At 38.5% G+C, this 21,770-nt stretch overlaps 1 protein-coding gene across 5 annotated transcripts in view; it reads right to left on the bottom strand.

Annotated features, from left to right (window-relative positions):
• The window catches only part of ttll7 (tubulin tyrosine ligase like 7), an 88,036-nt gene that overhangs the window by 54,257 nt on the left and 12,009 nt on the right, over positions 1-21,770 (bottom strand). For 4 of the 5 annotated variants that reach the window (XM_023339716.1, XM_023339717.1, XM_023339715.1 and 1 more), the window contains exons 5-9: positions 17,638-17,705; positions 17,154-17,312; positions 11,654-11,870; positions 10,014-10,178; positions 6,945-7,103 (exon numbers count right to left, since the gene is read on the bottom strand). In XM_023339716.1, the coding sequence (XP_023195484.1) occupies positions 6,945-7,103; positions 10,014-10,178; positions 11,654-11,870; positions 17,154-17,312; positions 17,638-17,705 (768 nt within the window). Of the gene's footprint in view, positions 1-6,944; positions 7,104-10,013; positions 10,179-11,653; positions 11,871-15,285; positions 15,657-17,153; positions 17,313-17,637; positions 17,706-21,770 lie in introns of those variants that run through there. The other variant, XM_023339718.1, reaches the window with a different exon arrangement.

A 21,770-nucleotide genomic window follows, 5' to 3' on the forward strand; every position in this document is an offset into this window, starting at 1 on the left:
ATTATTCAGAGGTGGAGAGGAGATTGCAAGAGGGCTGATATTATAATATCAAACTGTACTTATTCTCTACTTTTATTATTACCCCACATAATCATGTCAGGATGAAAACTATTTGTACAGATCTATTAAGTAAGTTTCACACTAATCACACAGAATACCTGATAATGTCTGCCTCGGCTGTTCCAGAGGTTAGGAAATTCTTCTCAAGTTTCCTGTGGATATAAATAAAAGGCAGGCTAATCTTTAAATTCATTCTCTAAAAGCCCTCAGAAAACAGTTAAGAAGTTTTAAATTTCACTTCTGCGTGAAATACTCTGACATAAAATTTTCATCTCAGCCTCTAAAGATGAAACAGAATATAGTGCCCCTGTTTGTGTTTGGAGAAGGAAAAGAATGAAGAAACTACTATGTGTTTTTGTCATAGCATCTGTTTATAGTTGCCTCCCTCTAAACGCCTACTTTCAAGGCGTGTGTGTGGAAAGGCACACACACAGTATGTCTTTCCATCTTTTTTGCATTGATTTCCATTCAATTTTTATTCATTCATATAGCCCAACCATAGTTGGGCTACACCCCTTCCCAAAAAAAAAAAAATCAAGAACAAAAACTAAAACTGTTACTCCATTCATACATGTTTCATGGATGTGGGGTTTTCCTGCTTTAGCTACAGTATGTACTATAGCGCCACATGATTCGATGTTTCAGTTGAATTTACAGTGCCAAAAATATAAACAACTTTCAACCGCAGTTAAGTTTGGCTTCTGTAAAAAAGAAAACAAAAAAGGGCCCAGGGCTTTACAAACAACACTATGGTAGTGGAGCATCTTCAGATCCAACCCATAAAAATGAAATCTCAACTTTAAATCATCATGGTCATACTGCCTTCTTTGTTTTATTTTGTTTGGCCCAGACTCTGTCTTCTTAGTCACCATAGCTTTAGGTACTAAAAATCTATCAACTTTATCTATGACATAGGCTTGGTGAAATTGGTTAAATGTTTGCAGTTACTTTTCGTTCCCTGAAAAGCTCTGGCAGCCCCTAACCTACATGCCTAACACTAAGACTAACCTGAACTCAATTCAAAGTCCTAAACCTAATCCGTAACCCCTTTGGGGCCAGAACTCTGGGCCCCATAAGGAGCAGTGGGTTCTCACAATGTAGTATTTGTTGAAAAAAATGGGAATAAGAAATCCTAAAACACATACACACACACAAGCACACATACGTTCTTACACTCTAACTCAAAGGGAAAGGAAGTCTGGATTATGTTGGCTATAAGGGATGGACAGGGAAAACCAAAACTCATCTTGAAACGATTGGGTACAGACCACAGAGAGGAGAAAGTTGCAGGAAGGGGCAAAGAACTGCTGCCCTTAGGCTAAGAGGTCTGTTGTAGTCTGTTGCCATGATGCCTGGTCTCTCTCTCTTTCTGTCTCTCTCTCTCTCTCAACCACACACGCAGAAACTCAGACACACAAACAAATCTGTGCCTCAGTTGACCCTAACCATGCTCGCCTCATTAGCTGCCAATCACTTTGAACAGACGCACTAAAAGGGAGGAAGGACCAGAGGTAGGAACACAAGAGATGAAGGAAGAGATACAAGTTTAGTTGTCATCAATAATCAAGCTGCTCTTGTGCTGCTGTCTGATGGTCGCTCAGTCCAAACAATAACACCTAAATAACCATAAAAGTGGATGAAATAGATTTCTTCCTTTTCTCCTCACTCCTTTGCTTCCTGAATTGCTCTGTCTGTGTGTTTTAAGCCGAACCCCTCATTGGCTCTTTGAGTGGATAAAAAGAATGGGTTGTGGGCTGGAGGATGGCCAACGACACGCACACACACATACACACATTGCAGAAGGCTATTCCAACATGGACTAAGACCAGACCCCCTCCCCCCCTGCCCTCACACACACAGAGACACACATGGAGAGAAACACAGGCTGTTGACACACTAACACAAAAATACAGACACATCCTAAGTTGCAAGACTTTTGATGCATGTTTATCATGGAGGCTTAACACGTGTGACAAGAACACAAATTAAAATTAGATTCACAGATGCTGCACACTTGCACACTTTTGCACGCTCGTTGCGCCTCTAACAAGCAGACCAACCAGCCTTTTAAGATGTTGGGAGCTCACCAATAAAAAGAAAAAAAAAATCTGCCTTGGGACTGAGCAAATTTTCATTTTTTTAGGCTCATTACAAACACTTCCTTTTTGTTTAGAGCTGAGCAGCTGGAGTTTTATGGTTGATGAGGGGAAACAATGAACAACAACAAAAAATAGCAAGAAGAAGTGAGCCAGAGCTTATAAGCTTATAATGAGGGTAGCCTTCAGACCACTGATCATAGCAGTGGGAATCATTGTTACCCATCGGAACCTCATGAGAACATAAATTGGGCCCTTGTTGCATTCAGGTTCAGATATAAACAATGGTTGAGACTTAATGTTGCATGCATGGTTACAAATCATGTTTTGGTTACTGGTATCAAAGCATTCCAAGGTATTAGAAATGCTAACGTTTTCCTTTACATCACTCCTTTGGTTTTAAAGATCTTTAAACCATGCTGAGAAATTGCACAAGGAAGCAGAGCTTCTCTGGCTGTATTTGAACTGAGGCCCTCCACTAGCTGTTGCTGCACATTGCTGGTCAGCTGGCTGAAGGTATACCTTTTTCTTATATAGCTAAAAGTAACACATTTACATAAACTATTAAAAGACACATAGCAGTTACTCTAAACATAGGGTCATTGTTACAACTACTTTCGGATCTCAATTTCAAGATAAATTGCTTTGCCAGGCAAGACAAGGAAGTTTATTTATGCAGGACCATTCAAACAAAAGTTGATGCAAAATTCTTAACATTAAATCAAATGAAATATATTAAAATAACAAAAATCCTTAAGCATTTTTAAGCACTGCATAAAGAGAAACAAAGGTTAAATGCTAATTTAATCTTCAATCTCACACTTAAATCACACATCAGTGATCAGGCAAAAATCATAATATCATAATAATTCTTCCATCAAAACCTAACGTACACAAGAAAATTTCAGCCTGATTTAAATGAGCCGACAGTTTCTGCAAATCTCAGGTTTTCTGGAAATTTGCCATTTTTCCTTGTTTAGTTTTGGTCCTAAGAACACTGAGTAAGCTGGTCTACATGGACCATACTTCACAAGCAATCCAAGTTAATGCAGTGCTTTACTGATGAAGAGCATTTTTTACAAATCTGTCCTTTAGCAAACAAGGTACCACTGTGGCACTCTAAGAACTGGGGTGATGTGATCCATTTCTTCCTGGTGTTGGTTAGGACTCTGGCAGCAGCATTTTGGATGAACTGCAACTGCCTGATGGATTTTTTCTTTCACATAGACCTATAAAATCTCTGTTGCAGTAATCTAACCTATAGAAAACAAAAGGATGCTAATGTTTTTCTGAGTCCTGTTTGACAGAAAACCCTTAATTCTGCCAATTAAAAAAAATTGCCTCACTTACACAATTTCTGTTAGACATAATGGGACAAAATTCCAACAAAAAATGTGAGAAACTCTTGGAAGGATACATAAATGTGTCACCCAAGTGAGACATTTCAAAAGGCAATTCTACCAAATAATGTTGAAATATAATATGTAAATTTCAGAAAGTACAAATATGTTATACAAAAGTATTTTTTAAGCATTTAGCAAATAAGTAATTTCGGTCTTTTCATACCACATATTAATATTTCTATGGTGCTCGTGAAAAAAAAAAAAACATTTTGCTATTTTGAAATATTTCTGGGGGCAAAAAACAGAAGATGTGGAAACTAAAGAAATTCAATTCGTCACATTTATGAAATCACCACTACCAAGCTACAAACAGTTTTAAGTAAAATTAATTATATTCTGTTGTATAATTTTTGTTTACACTTTTTTTGTAAATGCTGTTAACATTATCAACCAAAAAAATAATATTACTGACCCATGGTCAGTGGTTACATGTTATGTTTTTATTTAATTCATCCTCTCCCATCCCCCACCTTTAAACTATTGATAATATTTTTCCATTTTACTCACCAAAGTTAACACCATTTGTCATGCTCGCTTATAGCACTTGGACCCTGGATAAGAGGCTGTAGGAGTGCAAGACTTCATGATAATATCCTTCTGATTTTTATTGTGTCCATGTGTAAATGCAATCCTTGAGGCTCGTACTAGATTTCCAGTCATGTGCTTTCCTCTTTGACACTCACACAAGTTTTAAGGCATCGGTACACATATTAAGAATTTATGAGAGACTGTGCATTGATTATTGCTTTTTTTTTTCTTTCTTTTATTTTCTTTGTTTTTTCCTGAAGACAAAGGACATACTCAATGAAACCCTCGGAGCAAAAACCCTGGTTTTGACAAAAGAAACTACAGTTCAAGCAGATTGTGTACACTGGTGAATGTGTGCGTGTGTGTGTGTGTGTGCGTGTGTGGGTGCGTGCGTGTGTGCGCAGCGAACATCACGGCTCAATGAAACGCCTTCCCGATACGAGACACAGATGCTGTCTGGACCTGTTTTAATGAAAGTGAATGTCTCGAGTTACGCCATTTGGGCAAGTCTGTGTGTTTGTGTGTGTCTGCGTGTGTAGCGCTGGTGTTTTGAATGTCAATAGAAGCTAAAACTCGTGTTGAGACTGCTGAATTAAGATAAGGATCACACAAAAGCTTGTGTCTCCTTTTTTTGCCCCTTCTCTTCTCCCCTTTCGATACTTGCTTTGAGCACAATGCGTCTGTTTGATGCCTCCCCTTGGTTTGAGAGGCATCGCTCTTGTCTTCTATGTTCTCACCCCTGTGACAAGCTATTTAGCAGGTGCATGCAGCTCTATGGTTGTTTTCTCTATTATCTCTGTATTCCTTAGGAGTTTACTTGGAGTAAGTGATTTTGAGCTATTTTTTCGCTTGCAGGGAGAAAAGGCTACAGCAAACTTGTCTTTCAATTTAAAACCTATTTATAATGGCACTAATTAGAATATGTCTTATTTAAAAAAATAAATAAAATAACAAAAAGTTGGCTATTTATTAAAATATAATTGGTAATATGAAGGAATGTTACTTCTCTCCCCTTATCCTCCACGACACACCCAGAAAGCGGCTGACAAAAACGCTAATTCAAGGGCACAACTAATATCATCTGACAGATTCTTATACATGATACCATCTAGCTTTCAGGTATCTGACTGTCTTTGAGTCTACACAGGTTGAACTTTCATTTCCTGCCTGCAAGTTTGCATGTTCAACAACCGGCTTTGACATCCTGAAGAGTAAGGGAGAACATTGTCGGAACACCGATCTGGGTAAGGCCCCGGCGAGGCGTTTCAGTGTGACACCAATAAAGAAAGTCCACAAACTCAACACAAAGCTCTGAGGTCTTCACTTTCTGAAACATTTCTAAAAAAATTTGTTTTTTTTTTCCAGAAATATGTGATGGTGTAAAATGGTGAAATTCAGTGAAATAGATTTAGTTTACTCCAAAATGGTGCCAAAAGTAATGTCCTGAAAAATGTAATTTAGGCCTGGGGGCTTGCCATAGGACACTAGTTGTGGCATCGAGCCTTTGGGGCTTCCTGCATTTTGCACTCCTGCAGGAATACACACACTAACAAGTTAAAAAGTAGTAATAAAGCTATTTTCAGGCTTGACAGTACATAGAGCAAATACTGCAGACAGCGTCTCTATGCTTTCAAAATGTCCCCACTAATCAGCTGAATTTTAGAAATAAATGATTGTCGCTGCAAATGTTGCGTGAAAGAGAAACAGCGTTGTGTGCGTGGGCGTGTGTGTGTGTACATGGGATGTTAATTGATGAGCGTTATAGAGAGCTGCTGGTAGCACAGGGGGGATCATTACTGCTGGAGTGGAACAACTGCATTCACGGCTGTTTGCTGTGTCACACACACACACACACACGCACACACACACACACACACACACAAACACGCACATGTGCCCACAAAGTCGTGGCAGTCAAAGACAGTGCAATCTTCTAAGTTTCACTTGTACATCTTTTCATTTCAAATTGCAACCTTTCCTTTCAAAAGCAAATTAATAAAACTCATTTTAACATTTTGTAAAATAAAAAACGAAAAGAAATACCAATCGTTGAAAAAAACAGCTCACATATTTCACTTCCTTGCAAACTTGCAGCTTGACAAAAAGAAAAATCTTTTTTTGTTTGGAATGAGGAGGAAAAACAAAACTACGATTCACGCGGCATTTCCTATCTTTCGGTCCAATTTGTGGGAAGGGGGGTGTGAGTGTAGCCACTTTGGGTTAAAGGATTTAGGTCACTCTTTAACTGACTGGCTGACATCAGAAAGGTGAGACAGAAATCCCGGAGTGGACTTAAATCTATATCTGGAATGAGTGACACTTAAGAGGCAGGAGTTGAAAAAATGAGAACCTTGGTTCGTTGTAGTGAACATGAGACCCTGACCTATATTTCTACACTCTGGATATGTGTTATCTGTTTGTTATTGAGCTTGAGTATGTCTGAATGCATAAATCCTTGTAATCATGCATACCCTATGTGCCTTGCTTAATGTTTATATCAGTATTTCCTGGTTGTTTAAAGGATCATAAATAGATACTCGATACTCTGTGGGTGTTTGGTGTGGGGAAATGGTGTATACGCAATATCAGTGTTTGTTCACTCCTTTTCATGCCATTACACTTCAGCTGGAGAGCTGCTGTCACTCCAATAGCAAAAAGGGAGAACAACTCAATTGTGAAAATAGGAAAATAATTCATTCATAAAAGACATTTTAAAAGACTTGAAATAATAACAAAAACATATAAATAATTAAAAAAAATGCCCATTTTAGAGCATCTGGAAGTGAAAGTCAAAGAGGAAGATTAGAAACAAATTGTTTATCCTCACAAAGAAATGTATATCTATTCAGATTTGTACCTCCAACAGCCAGGGTTTGAGTTTGCGGTCCAGGAGGATGTCAAAGCCCAGGACCTCAAAGCAGACACTGTCGCTCTCTGGTGGTTGCCCGGCGCGACACATGCGATAGGCGTGCAGCACATGGGGCTCAGCCACTATCAGTGTTTTTACCACCAACTCCTAGAAGAAAGTGGACACAAAAAAAAAACACAGTTACCAAATTGACCAAAACAAAAAACAAACAAAAAAAATCTAATTATTTTTTTTAAGTTATTTAGTAATTATTCAAAAAATCACTAATGAAGGACCACTTATTTTTATCTGACATCAGAAAATACAGATTCAAATTCACAAGTAAAGTCTAAATGAAAAAACAATAGCTGGAGTCAAACATGCAGTTTCCACTGAAGAGACAATCACTACAGAAAATGCTATTTATTGTCAGATTTTTCTTCTTCACTGCTTGTTTATTACCAGCTGATAATCAGACAGTATTACTGGCACAGATTGTTTTTGAATTCCCTTCAAACACAGAGATTCCCCACTGTTGGTGCTGGTCCATCTGTGTTTCTAGTGGCGTCCAACCTGCGTGCATCTGTGTTTGCCCGAATGTTTGCTGGCTGCTACCTACTGGCCTACACCACTGTGGCAAACATGCTCAGTCTGACACACACATAAACACTTTGCACAAAGCTTCTCTTTACCAGGCAAGCGCCATGCAGTGCTGCTGGCATGCAGTTTTGCCCGGTCCAGTCTGACTGCTGGGTGCAGGAGAGAGGGGGGTAAGGTGGTCTGGCCCTAGCCTGATAAGGCTGCACCTTCCTGATCCTTTTTCAATCTGTGTGTTTCTCATGCACCTCCACCTATATGTCAAGCCATCTACTGTCTACCCACAGGCTACTCAGCACCATAACCTGCTCCCCCCTAACATGTCTGTACCCCAGGTCCGAAGCACCAGCTCTGTGTGTTTGTCTTTTCTTTGTCCTTGCCCACATCACCCCTTGCCTTATCCTGTGGCACCAGTTTGCCACTAATTTACTGTGTGTAAATGTATACCTGTTCATAGTAGTTATATGAATTTTCCATGCCAATTCAAATTTGTTTTTCCAGTCTTGCTTTTTGCAAGATTGTCTTTATGTTTTTATCTGTCAAAATATGAATTCCTGACTTGTATTATAAACCCTGTGACCTTGCTGTTATGGGTTTTTATTTAAACAGTTTTGCCTTATATTTTGTGTAAACCATGAACAAATTTTATTTTAAAAAGTTTTGATTGGTCTTAAAATATGTTTAAACTGCAGACCAGGCATAATTTGTATGCCTAATTTTTCTACCTTATAAAAAAAAAAGAACAAATACACCAAGAGCAGAGTGTTTATAGTATGAATTTGCAGAACAGAATTGGAAATTCAAATTATTTAGTCATAAAACAAGAAGTTAAAAAAAAACATTAAGTCTTTGAATTCAGTGTCTGATTTCCAAAATATTTTATCCAAAGTTTTGACCTGCCAGTTCAATTTGTTCTTTACAGACTGCTTAAGAAGACACAAAAGCAGCGTTGCTGAAACTCTTGCTTTCTTGTGGTCTTTGCTGTTACAAAAAAAAATTGTATTTCTTTCTTACATACTTGAGCTTCTGCTGTTTACAATTTTAAACATCTAAATGACACTGACTAGGGTTGAGTCTTCTATACTCAGCATCACCATCCATATCTAACTACTTAACATGACCTGGTAGTGATAAAATATGGTGCAATCACTAATCTATAAAAGGGCTGCTCAGTTTCCGGGTCCTGCTGACCTCAAAACTGATCGACTCACCAGTCAATTTCTCAGAGCATCTCTCTCATCATTTCCAAGATAACAGCATTCTTTTATTAACTAATACACAAGTTTTTTTAATGTGTCCCTGCTGAGAATATACATAAATACACTTCTTAAACAACATGGCCCTAATTGATAACAAAAGTTGGAAATGATTGAAACTGGTATTTTTAGTGAGTGTAGAATCTAAAAAACTATTAGCAGTCCCTTAGTAGTCAGGCCCTGTCCACAAGTTTAGGTCAGCTACAAATGGCTGCACCTCTGCTTACCTGCCCTACATTAACTCATCAACATCTAAAGATAAGTCAATAGTTCACATAAAAAACTATGCATAATGTGTTTGACACCCACAGACAATATGTCAACAAGAAAACCACATATTTCTCATTTCAACACTGGAACCAAGAGTCTCATCAGCCTGCTCTGATTTTACTAGATGAAAAATTGCTAAGAGGATAGGGAAGAGAATAGAAATGAAAGAAATGTGTGCATCACGAGAAAGTACAAAAATACACAATGGCAAGATTGTTAAGAGATAAGAATAAAAATCATAACATTAAGCCAGAACTCAAACACAAAAATGTAAACACGAGGAAAGTGAAAAGCCAATAAATAGAAGGAGAAGAGCTGAAGAAAAAAGAAAGTATACCCTGAGAAGAGAGCATCAGCCAAAAGGATTTCATTTCCAATACAAGCATGGCATGACAAGCAGAGTGGCAAGAACAAGCACTGAGGGACAACACAACCCACACAACTGTGGACAAAGAGTCAAAGTAAAAAAGAAACTAAAAAACATGAACAGAACCCTCAAGAGTTGGTTTAAAAGAAATAAGTAAGAGACAAATTGAAAAACAAACAATAAACACATGACAGATGGAGCTTAAGAAGAGAAAAACTCAAGAATTTGCCAAACAGACAATGAAGAAAGAAACTAAGCAAAGTTGAGGTGTGAGCTGAGCTACACAGGAAAAGCTCACTCTACAAGAATGATGTTTCCTCTGAGTTCTGGCGAGAATAAAACACCCCTTCTGAATCAGTGTCATAGCAAATCAAATCAAACCTTAGTTATCCCACCTGTGTGTTGTTACAATCTGTGTGTATATAGCAAGGTACAGCAAGAGTTTAAATATGAGGATGTTTGCATTTATGGAGTGTTTTTGATTGCTTAACAAATTTTCTTTTTCCTTAGTGAAAGTAAACATCTAAGACAGTTTGGATACATAGAACCAGATGTGTTTGTAACTGTCTGTGTGGATGACACACTTACTGAGATGTCTTCCCAGAACTTTGACACGTCATAGTTGTTGATGCTGAGGAACTCGATGAACCAGCTGATGGACCTCTTGCTGCCTCTGTCTACTGCCTCATATCGCTCAAAGTTCTCATTGTGTTTGTTCACAGAGTAGTTTGTCAGATGCATGTAAAGCTGGGTCTGTGGAAACAGAAAGGCACCAAAGTAAACAAAAGAAGTCAAATCATTTATGGCAGGGTAGAAAGCTTAGAGAGACAGGAACCACGCTCATTTCTGAATCTTGTGAACCACATTGGAATGATATAAATTGCAAAACAAGATTTTCAGCCTATGTCTCTATTCCTATATCTATTGACTGTGGCTAGGTCAGATGAGGTGTATTTTTGTGTCTGAATCTAAGAAAATGACACTTGAACAAATTAAACTTTTTATTTCTTCTCTCCTTCTCTCATTCAATATGCATTTATGTCTCAAAAACAAAACCTACACTGATTTGCCAAAGTATGGATCTCTCATAAGCTTTTTCACATTTTTAAAAATTTGAACAAGAAACTTCTGTCTAAATTTTGCAAATACCTTCAAACTTCAGAAAATTTGTGAAACATTTTATGTATCATAAATATCATAAACGTAGGTTGGCGTATCGGATGTCTTCTTGATCTAGCCACAAGTTTAAAAGGAAGCCATTTATCAGATCAAAGCACCTACCAACATACAAATTAATTAACACCGTATACTAAAGATATGGAAGTCTAATAATAGTGTGAAAAATAAACATCACAGCAAACTACTTTTATTGTATTCCCAGGTGGCCAAAATTACAAGCATTCAGAGCAATCTATATTTTGTCATAGGCTGTGCATCTTTGAATTGAATGACAACAGCTATTCACGTATAACCAGTGTTGTACCCCTGTCTTTAAACACCATCAGTCAAACTCAGAGACAACACATCCTTGTCCTTATTCTACAAAGACATAACCCCATGCCTGCAGGCCGCCACAGCCCTGGATGGCTCTCTAGAGACCGCTCTCTGAGGAATTCAGCATCCATCTCCATGACGTTGCTCACTCCATCATGTGTCATACATTAAGACAATACAAGCTCATGATGTCTATGCAAGTGTGAGTATGTTCTTAAAACAAGCATGTGTCTTTCTCGAGAAAAATCTGTGTGCATGTGAGTGTTTGTCTGCAACAGTCTGTGCTTCAGCAGGTGCAGAACCTCCAGGCAAATATGACTGGTTTGATATCACAGCAAACATCTGGTATGTGGACAATTTTGCTCAGCTGTCTGTGTACAGTCTGTCTGCATACTCTGTGCTTGTGTAGGGCAAAATCTCCACTTTTACCTTAAATTATCTGCATCTATACTTCACGGAGTGTTTATGGGTGGTTATTTTTAGATTATGTTTTCTACTATTGCGTTACAGAGCAGTGAGTGCACCCGAATGTAATTTCAATATTCAATCACTGTTATAGCTCTGATGTAGACATCAATTCTGGTACTTAAAGAGGGATTACTGAGCTGTTATTAGTTAAAAGCTACATGTCTGTGTGGGTGTATTTATTTCTACATCTGTGTACTATATCAACAGCTTGGAAAACTGCCACACAGATAAAGGCTGCAGCAGAGACATTCTAATCTGTGACTCACCAGGTTGGCCTCGTTGGGCGAGTGGTACTTCTCGGTGCCCATGCGAACCAGACCGTCATTGTACAGGAAAATGCGAAGCGGGTCACAGGAAGTAACCAGGATGTAGATGCGCAGGTCAAATTTGTAGCCCTCCATCAGGAAGGGCTTGTCCAGGTACTCCTGAACAATAAAGTGCTCGTGGGATGGCAGCTTCTCACAGCTACGGATAAGCGAGATCCTGGATCGAGAGAGGCTTTATTAATCCTTGGGGGGGCAAATTATGGTGGCATAATAAAAGATGGCATGGTGAAGATAATTAAAAAAATGATAGATGGAAGCATAGTGGAGACTATGAACAAGACTGATGACACTGGCACTGTCTTCTATTCGTACTGAAGTCAGAAAATTGGGGCAAACAAGATACTGATTTTAGGTGTTTCATTACAATATTTCATCTGAAAGCCGTCTGAAAGCGTTGAGGGAAATATTTCTGACTTGCTCCCTCTGCCCATTCTCGTGGTACTCTCCTGTCTTTATGTCCCAAGATTAACTTTGGCCTGCTGCGTCTTCTGTTCAGTTAATGGATAATAACCATAAATTATACACACGGCACGTGTGATCATGGGGAGAGGATATTAAAATATGTCCATACCATACAATGAATGATTCTAAAACTCACAATAAAGACCATAAGCCTTAAGGAGAAAGAGTGTGATCTTGTGTCCATGTGAAACCCCCCAGTCACCGAGTCTTTGTAAAGAAATGTAAATAAGAACAAAAAGTAAGCCTCAAGTGTACTTAAAGCAGGAAACTATTTGTTTCTTTGAAGAAATTGACATGCCAAAATTGTTTGTAGTATATTTCTTCACTGCTGATCTATCAAATGTACACAAAGGGGCTACAGCAAGAATGATGGCTGATTTTAGCCATTCTCATAAGCATCTGGAGAACATTGTGATTTTTCTTCAAAGACAAATTCCTCTCTTTCTGAACAGCAAGTACGTCAGCTGCTCTGGCTGGGTCTTTAACCTGAGCACAGGTTAATAGGAGCCGACACTACTCCGTTTCAAGCTCGACTCTGATTCATTTGCTTTGGCCTCATGTCACTGGCACTCAAGACTTATAATATGCAGGCCATTTCTAGTTGGAATAAAGAAGGAGTTGTGTTATTTTGTGGACATCCATGTGGCTGTGCAGCTTTTCTTTTAGTGTCGGTGAGTAGACTGTTTTTTGTGCAACGAGAGGGTGTGAGGTCATTTTCTGAACAATCTTCCACTATGTACAAGCAATGCAGCTGACCTATATCACCCATCACTCATAGGTAGGGCTGATTTAATCTAAATTGCTTGCATGAGGAGCCAGGTTGGCTCCATTGTACACATGAATGAAGTAACATGGCACACAAAAACCAAAGACTAGTCCAAGATGTGTGGACCTGAATTATAGACTATGGAGCAGAAATATAGTGGCAGCAACATGACTCTGGTTTTACAGACAGAACATGAAGTATTATGAAAATGTGCAGCCTATGTTGTGGAAATGCACTGGGAAATCTGCTTGGGACCCCAAACTATGAATTTTTAGAGTGGCCTGTCAGAAACTCAGAAATCCAATCTTGTTCTGATCAGTGAACAAAACATACCTTCGTGCTACCAGATTGCGCCAACAACAAAATTTGTCAGTGAAGAAGTTGTTACTGAAGGAAGGAAACTCAAAGTTAGCATTCTTAGTATCAGCAATGTGTCTAAAAGTCAGATGACGAATTAGAAAAGTCATGGTTGGTATTGACAACAACAACCTATTACAGTTCATTCAAGCTGAGCAAGACGAGAGACTGGATTTACTGCTCCTGGAAGACAGCTTGATTTTTGTGGATACCTTCCTTTCAAAGAGCTGTTCAAAAGACCATCATCTTTTATTTATATATTTTCAAGAAGTCAGCCACAAGGTAGAATTTAGAAAAATTTGCGGTGAAGGTAAATATTAAACTTTGCTTTACTGTTTTTAATGCAGAGAAATGTTTTAGGTTCAAATGCCCCCGAGACTTCTACATGCTATGAAATCATGTAGACAACTCAGATGTCCACACTGCATCTTTTGCCTGTTCCATGTCTTACGCCATAGAGTAGCAAATGAAAAAGCTATGTCTGCTTGTCTAATACTCAGAAAAAAACCCTGAAACACTCTGATTCTGTCCCCATCATTCGTGTTCCCAACCCAACAATTGATATGGTTTGTTTGTGAATGTCACAACAGTATGAGGGATAGCACGATACTTTCAAATACCACAAAGCCTGAATGCGTGACAGCAAAGTTATTATGTTCTATCTGTAGAGCTTTCTATTTGTCTGTCATGAAACCTGTTGGATTTTTAAAAAAAATGGTGGCAACCTTCCGGGAATCTCAAAGTTAAGGTAACATTCTCTCCATAGTGTCCCAGCTGCTGGGTGGCAGAGCAGTACCACACCTCTGGTAACATAAAAGTAAAAATATTAAAAGTTGATAAACAGGAAGTGTTTGGCTCGCCCTAGTTGCGAGTTCAAGACAGGTTGCAAGAACGTGAGTCCCATTCACAACCGTAATTAGTAATTACCCACACTCACGGCAGAAAGGCTAGAAAAATTGCTCAGTGTTGTCGATTATAACTTTTAAAGAAAAATAGAAATACAGAAAAACAGCATTAGCAGGTTGAAACTCAAAAATACTGACATTAGACATTTGTCACAAAACTCTAATCAGTGTATCCAACATCAAACATCATAATTTATCCACTAATTTATCCACTCAGTTTATTTATGAAGCTGAAAGCAAAAGTTTAGATTGTATTTAGAAGTTTCAACAGAACAGAATGAAAACCAACATCTGAAGTAAAATGAAAAAAACTTTTCATTTTGCCCTCATCAACTGAGTTGAAAGAACCGTTTCATGCTTGCAGATGTACTTTCATGTACATGTTCAGTTCTCACTCCTGCCAACTAAGAAACTGCTCCGCTATAAATGACCACTTCACTGACCCGCTTATCACAGTACTTGAATGAAAGAGAGCAGAGGGGAAGTTGTTATGGGCCTGACCGTCAATATGAGGGGCCCTCTTAGCTGGCTGACAGCTGGCTGACTGATGAGGACAGGGTTAACAGCGTTAGTTAGTGGAGCTGAAGTAGCTGAGGAGAAGACGGCATGATTGATGAGCTGGGGTGTCAGATAATCACAGCCCACTCTCCCCCTGCCTATTTAATTTGACACTGGAGGGGAGCTTGCCTTTTTAAGCTCTGCACGCACTTTTATTTTGTTTCCCCTTATAACAAGCTAGGCTTCAGACATAAACAATAACTTCATTTAGTTGGTCGACAGAAAAATAAATTACAGGGGGTAGATATAACTTAATTTCCTGCCGCGTCACACCACAGGGAAAAAAAAAAGAGAGAAAAATCTAATTTTGCCAGCTGCCTGCCACTGAGTGGTCGAGCGAAGCTCATCATATTTCATATTCTTAATGTATTGCAATAATTCAGCCTTTATTCTTTAATAAATAAGGGCTTAGTGCAAGCATGGAGTTATAAGTAATGCCCACATTATACTAGAAAGGACAAATTCAAAGAGAACTAGAGGGAGAGGTGAGGCACACAGAGCTATTTGTACTTCAATATCCCCACCTATTGGTGCCAGTGATGAAGTCAATCCAAGATATTTCTTCATGCACACTCGTCTCAGCGATCACATTTTCAAAGAACAAAATGTGAAAAAGAATGATTAATACATTTTTCACAATTTAAGGCCATTCTGGGATTCTCGAGAGAGCTAAAAACTAAAACTTATTTTTAAAAGGGTTCATACTTAAGCTAAAATTCATTCTCTTTTAGTTTAAAATTTATCTCCTGAAACCAAATTATTTACAAAACCTAAATATTAAATCTGCTCTTCTATATTTTGGCTTCTTTGTCTGCAGTCTTCACATCTTTTTTATTAAGTGTTGAATAATTGGTTTCCTAAAGAATAAATAAACTAGAATTTATGCAAAAATTGATCAAAAAGAGACTTTAAGCTCTTTATACCAATAACATTTTTTAGATTAAAAAGCCACTCTAAGTAATAAAAAACGCCCAGTGCTGTGAACATAGAAATGTCCTATTATTCCTTTCTCTGGCAAACTTCCTGACTTACCTATGGATGTTTAGACTCTGCTCATTTCTCCCCAGTCAGTGGAACACCTACAAAATCCCAGATAGTTGGATCTCATCCGGCTCCTCTAATTCTTTTTAAATTGAGGGAGCTTTGTGATCAATATCAAAGTCCCCATCACTTAAAGAACAGATCAAACGCTTACTGAGCCTTATAATGTTGAGATTTTATTGGCAATGCTTGTGGTGAGATGATGTAACCGGTTCACTTTCCAGGACATATGAAGGAGTGAGTGATTTTCAAGCGAATTCATCATTATTTTCAATATACAGTGCCTTGCAAATTCAAACTCCTTCTATATCACATTTTATCTTCATTACAACCGCAAACTTTAATGTATTCCTTTTGTGTTTTATGTGATAAACCAACACAAGTAGTGCATAGTTGCTAAGTGGAAGGATAGCTGAAATAGGACACTCCACAAACCTCCACCAAAGCATATTCATGTGTTAGAGTAGTCATGTCAAAGTCTCATTCGAATACAGAATTTGCAGCAAAAATATTAGTTAATTATATGCTACCGCTGAAGTTTAGGGTTGTAACAACACAAAATGTGGAAAAGTTCAGAGACCATCAATCCAAAAATGGGCATTATTTAACATTGTCTTGCAAGTCATTCAATTATTTCACACTCCTGATCAAAACTGTGCACATGAGGAGCTTGTTACATTAACTAGTTAACCTATTCTGAGAAAAAATGAATAAATACTTCCAGATTTTCTCTCCCAGAATGCCAAAATCCAGAATAAAACTTTGACGTCACAATTTGAGCTTGCTTCTTACCCCATGGGAGTGAAAGCATGAAATATACATTCAGGAATGACATTTAGCTCATCTTTTGATAAAGAGATGCTATTGAGAGTATGTGTTCCCCTGCAGCAGCCATCTTTGTCCATTTTCTAGTCTGACTGGCCTCTGCTGATGGAGCCTCATAAAGGAATCCAATAATCACATGCAGAGACCTTGAGGGGAAGCAACTACAGTAACTGCCAGAGACCACGAGCATTTGTGTGTGGCCCCCACTGGCAGTGATAACCGCTGATTTATGGCAGGGGTGACCATCGAGGACAATGAAGCCCCACAATGAGATTCGCCACACCCTCTCAGCTCTAATACTCAATCTGTTACCAGCCATCCTCCATTTCCATAGACACCCATGCCAGGGTCACAAACCCCTTATTGCTTTGTTTTTGTTGTGCTTGTCCTCTATTTGCTCTGCTGCTAATTTACTCCCTCCTCCCTTTTCCTTTCCCTTCTCCACTTTTACCCTTGCCCTCTCTGTCAGTCTTGGAGTCAATGCGCATAGATTACTCAGGAACACTTGCAATAGCCACTGACATACCCATGACCCATGGCTCCATTGGCAGGTTTGAGAATAAAGGTCTTCAGCTTGCGTTTCTTGCGCAGCTCTTTGACATAGTTCTGGAACTGTGTATACTCAGCAGGGAAGATCCAGGTTCTGGGTGTGAAGTTGTACTCCTGAGGCTGGCACCTGATCATTCTGCAAGAATAAAAGAGCTAGTGAAACTTTCCTCTAAGAAGTGTACTTTCCTCTAAGAAGCAATAATTTATCATATTAAAATAATCTGGCAGTTGAGTCTGGCACTTATTAGGATTTTCTTTTTTTTTGTCAAATTAAAAGATGAATGTTGTGCTTTCAAAGCAGACCTGACCATTTGCTTTGAATTGTGAAGTGCTACAAGTATCCAGCTGTAACTTCTTATAATACCAGCAGGCTTTTGAATGCTTGCGTTGCTTCTCTGTAACTGATCCAAAGCAATCACATGCGCGTATTAAAGAGGGACAAAAAAAAAAGAAAAACTCACTTGGACATGTTTCTTGCGAGGCAGTCTTTCCGGCAGATTTCGCCCATGCCAGGGAAATGGTTAATTCTCTGCAGAGGGACAAGCAGACATAATAATGTTGTTAGGGCCATTAAGCCACTCAATTCCACCCCCACCCCTTCATAAAAATGAGCACATTAAAGGCAGCAACCTGAAGTGAGCTTACAATGTTCTGACATTTATGCCCAATTACAGACTCAAAACAAAAAGGTGACGCTAAGACCTTTCCCAACCCTTATTTAGTTTACCATGTTTTTTTTTAATACTTTAAAGGTTGGGGAGGGAAGAGGCGAGAAAAAAAACAATCAATCTCAACTCAGAGGGGCCAAGGTAATTGGTTCTGCATCGCAAGCTCCTGCAGTGACAGTTGAATGAATTGCTTTGAATATGCCGAAAGGGGGGTGGATGTAAAGCAAAAAAAAAACTCACGAGTTTTCTGTATTCTTTGACCAAATGAGCCTGAACAGGGGTGGTAATTAGGCTCGTATGAACTGAAAATTTGACAGCAAACTCTCAAAGTACATCACCAAAACTGAAAACGAGGACAATTTTACAATGGGAGGGGAGAAAAGGTAAAAAAAAAAAGGACAAAAAAACGAGAATACAAAGTGTATAAGGAATGCGTGATTATTATCCAAATGAGACAGACATAATTAGAGATTCGGAAGAGACTGCACAATTATGCCAGTGCCGCAAGACTACATGGCGTGTAAGCGCAAATCAAAACCGATTGTTGAGGGAATTTTACTTTTCTTCTGAGATTTTATCTCATGAAAGCCACAGTTCCATGAAGACGCAGACAGAAAAAAAAAAGGCAAAGCATCTGTTCAATGTGAAACATTAGCAACATTGCAACATACTAAGCATCAATAGCATTCACAATATTCCATCTTCTTTCCTGAACTCTTGGTGCCCCTATTTTAACAAGGCATCCTCTTCCTGACTAGCTTGTGATTTAATCGATCATTAGTGGCCAGTCTAATCAAATAAGCGCTTGGAAAGACAGATAGCTAATGCTCACAGCTACGGGAGGGCAGCCAAGTTCACTGAACAACATGCAGGGGTCAAACAGAGGTAAAATAATTCTCAGACCGGCAAGAAAACCGAGAGCAACCGTTGTTGTTAAGGCCCGTCTTATCAGCATCACTAGTGACATCTCAAAGCTGCCCGGGCAGCCCCTGTTGTGCACAGGCTGTCAGTCTACCTGTCAATCTCTCCATCTCTGTATGGCCTCTGCTGTAGCCTCTCACTATCTTCATGATTTTTTCATACTGGCTATTTCCTACTCTAGCTACAATAGTGCCTTAGGAGTAGCATCTAGGAGCTTCCACTTTGTAGATAAATATATGTGATATATTTTATGTTTTGGTAAAACTTTTCTTAATGAATCTCTATGGTTTGTTGAATATATCCGCCATTTACCACTCTTTCGATATTCATTGTGATAAAAGCATCTTCATAAGTGCAGAGCTTCACCTCTTGTCACAATATATAGTACCTTGCAAGTGTATTCATACAACTTCAAACACATTTTTTTGTGAATTTCATTTGGAGTTTATGTGATTGACCAGTACACAGCATTGTGGTCTGGATCAGTGCAACAGTAAACTGAAATAGTTTCTAAATTGTTTTACAAATAAAATCTGGGTGTACTTATGTGTTTATTCCCTTTCAATTAAATACCTCAGAATAAAATCCACTGCAACCAATTACTTTTGGAGGTCACCCAACTAGTACAAAAAGTCTATCTGTGTAATGTAATCTTTATAAATGCAGATGTTTTGTGAAGGCTTTTCTCAACAGGTCAGAGAAGCTGGTCAGAATTAATGGGAAGATGGATGGATCTAAATGTCGGGAAATACTTAAACAAACTGATAAAGGCCTACAAAATACTTGAGCGTGGGGAGAAGGTTCACCTTATAACAGGATTGAAATCCTAAACATACTTCAAAAGCTAAAAATTGTTAGACTGGCCCAAAGTCCAGACATACATCTATTTTAGAATTGTGTATCATTTTCCTTCTATTTTACAGAGTACTTTCCTTTGATCTATTACTTAAAATCAAAGTAAAATACACTAAGGTTTTTGGCTGCAATGTTAGAAAATGTGACAAAGTTCAGGGGGTTTGAATAATTTAGAAAGGCATTATAAATTACCTCACCAAAAACAATATGGTATTTTACCATTTCGTCCAACTTACTTGATTGTTGATTAAACCTTTTTTCCCATGAATTTAAAACAAACATCACATAGTTTAATGACATTTCAGAAAATCTAATTGCACTGGCAGTGGTTTTATATACAAGACTGTTTGTGTTAGACTGCAGTGACAGGTCCAAGGTCTGCTGACATATTTGATCCACTTGAAACATGTGCTGTGAAGTGAAATGTGGTAAGCATAAGAAGGCCAGAGAAACTGATGGGAAAGTAATGTTTAAAATCAATAAAACACATTTTGTTTGAACCTCTAAAAGATTTTGGGGGTTTTACGCATTGTATTTGCACGATTTAGTTTCTCTGGTTACCTCAATCTGTTCTCCAACCCACATTTTACATGGAATTGCTACAGCATCAAATCACAGACCAAACACTAATAAATATCCATAATTAACCATCTAAAGCAAAGTGCCTGAAGTTAGATGTTTTTCACGATAGCATGTGAACCATTTACTACGGTTTAACAATAGCTGTTTTTTCCGCTATGAAAATTTTCTCATTCTGCAAACTACGATTCGTCTAGACTTTTATTTGCTTCAGGTGAGATACTCATGGGCTGTATGAGCAACATCTGATTATGTTATCAAATTCTGTACTGAAGTCAGGGAAAAAAAACAAGAGAACTTAGCTAATGATGCCCAAAACCTTCACTGCCCCAGAAAATTATTTTTGAATGGAAGGAATGAGATCATCTTTCCATGTGTTTACACTAAAGATCTCAAAACCTAACCTAAAATTTCAGGAAGCAACTTATGTGGTTTAAACTATTAAGACCGTCACATGTGCAGTACTATGTGTAGTTGGATGAAGAACCATTATTCTTGTTTTTCATGTGCTAGCATTGAGCAAATTACACAAGAATGGTTTGACTGGTTAAATATGACTAACATTATCTTAATTCCACAAAAAAACAAATCATACTTTATAACTACTGCGGTCTCAAAATTATTCAACCTCCTAAAAAGAATTGGGTGTGGTCTCAAGCACGCCTGGTGCAACCAACCAAAGGCTTCATTAGTTGCATCTGGTGTACAGTAAATGAGACAGAACACCTCATGCCCTGGTAATGGTGACGTTTCACTACGTTAGAGGCTTGGAACAACTGGATGAGGCTGAGAGATGAAACTACTGACGGCTGCCACCAGACTCAGGAGGAGGCAGATGGAAGACTTGCTGCAAAACCTGCTGGATGACATGGTGGAAACAGACACTGAAGATTCAGTTTTCACAGCGAGGTGCATAATAACGCTTAAGGCCTTCATGTCTGAGCTCAAAGACATAAACCACTACAAACCCAAAAGCAAAATTAAAGTCACCTCCAAATTGCTGGAAATACAAAAAGAAGCCAAAAAGGATTTGGGATTCTGTTCTGTAAATAAATGAACCAAAACTGGATGTTTGTACACCTACGCATTAGGAGGGAGGATAAAAGGAAACATTTGTAAAAAAAAAAAAGACCCTGCCTACTGTCCGGCATGGTGGTGGCTCAGTGATGCTCAGGGGCTACTATTCCTTCTCTACCAATGGAAAACTGCACTGCGTGGAGGGCAATGTGGTTTCAATCAAATATCAGGAAATCCTGGGAGAAAATGTCATACCATCTGGGAGTAAGCCGAAGCCCTGACACTACAAACAGGACAATGATTCAAAGGATATCTCAAACTCCACAAAGACTTGGTTTCAAGTAACTTTGAAATACTAGAGTGGCCATTATAGTTGCCTGTAAATCCTTAATGAGATTTAAAAAAGGTGGTGCCAGCATACAAACCCAAGAAGATTTATCAAAACAAAATGTTTACCTACGAGGAGAAGGCTAAGATACTTTAGGTGAATGCAACAGGTTTGCAGAAAATCTAAAAGTATTTGTAACAAAGGTGTTGTATAATTTTGGGGCAGC

The sequence above is a fragment of the Xiphophorus maculatus genome, chromosome 9 (genome assembly GCF_002775205.1).
Source record: "Xiphophorus maculatus strain JP 163 A chromosome 9, X_maculatus-5.0-male, whole genome shotgun sequence".
NCBI classification, from domain to species: Eukaryota; Metazoa; Chordata; class Actinopteri; order Cyprinodontiformes; family Poeciliidae; genus Xiphophorus; species Xiphophorus maculatus.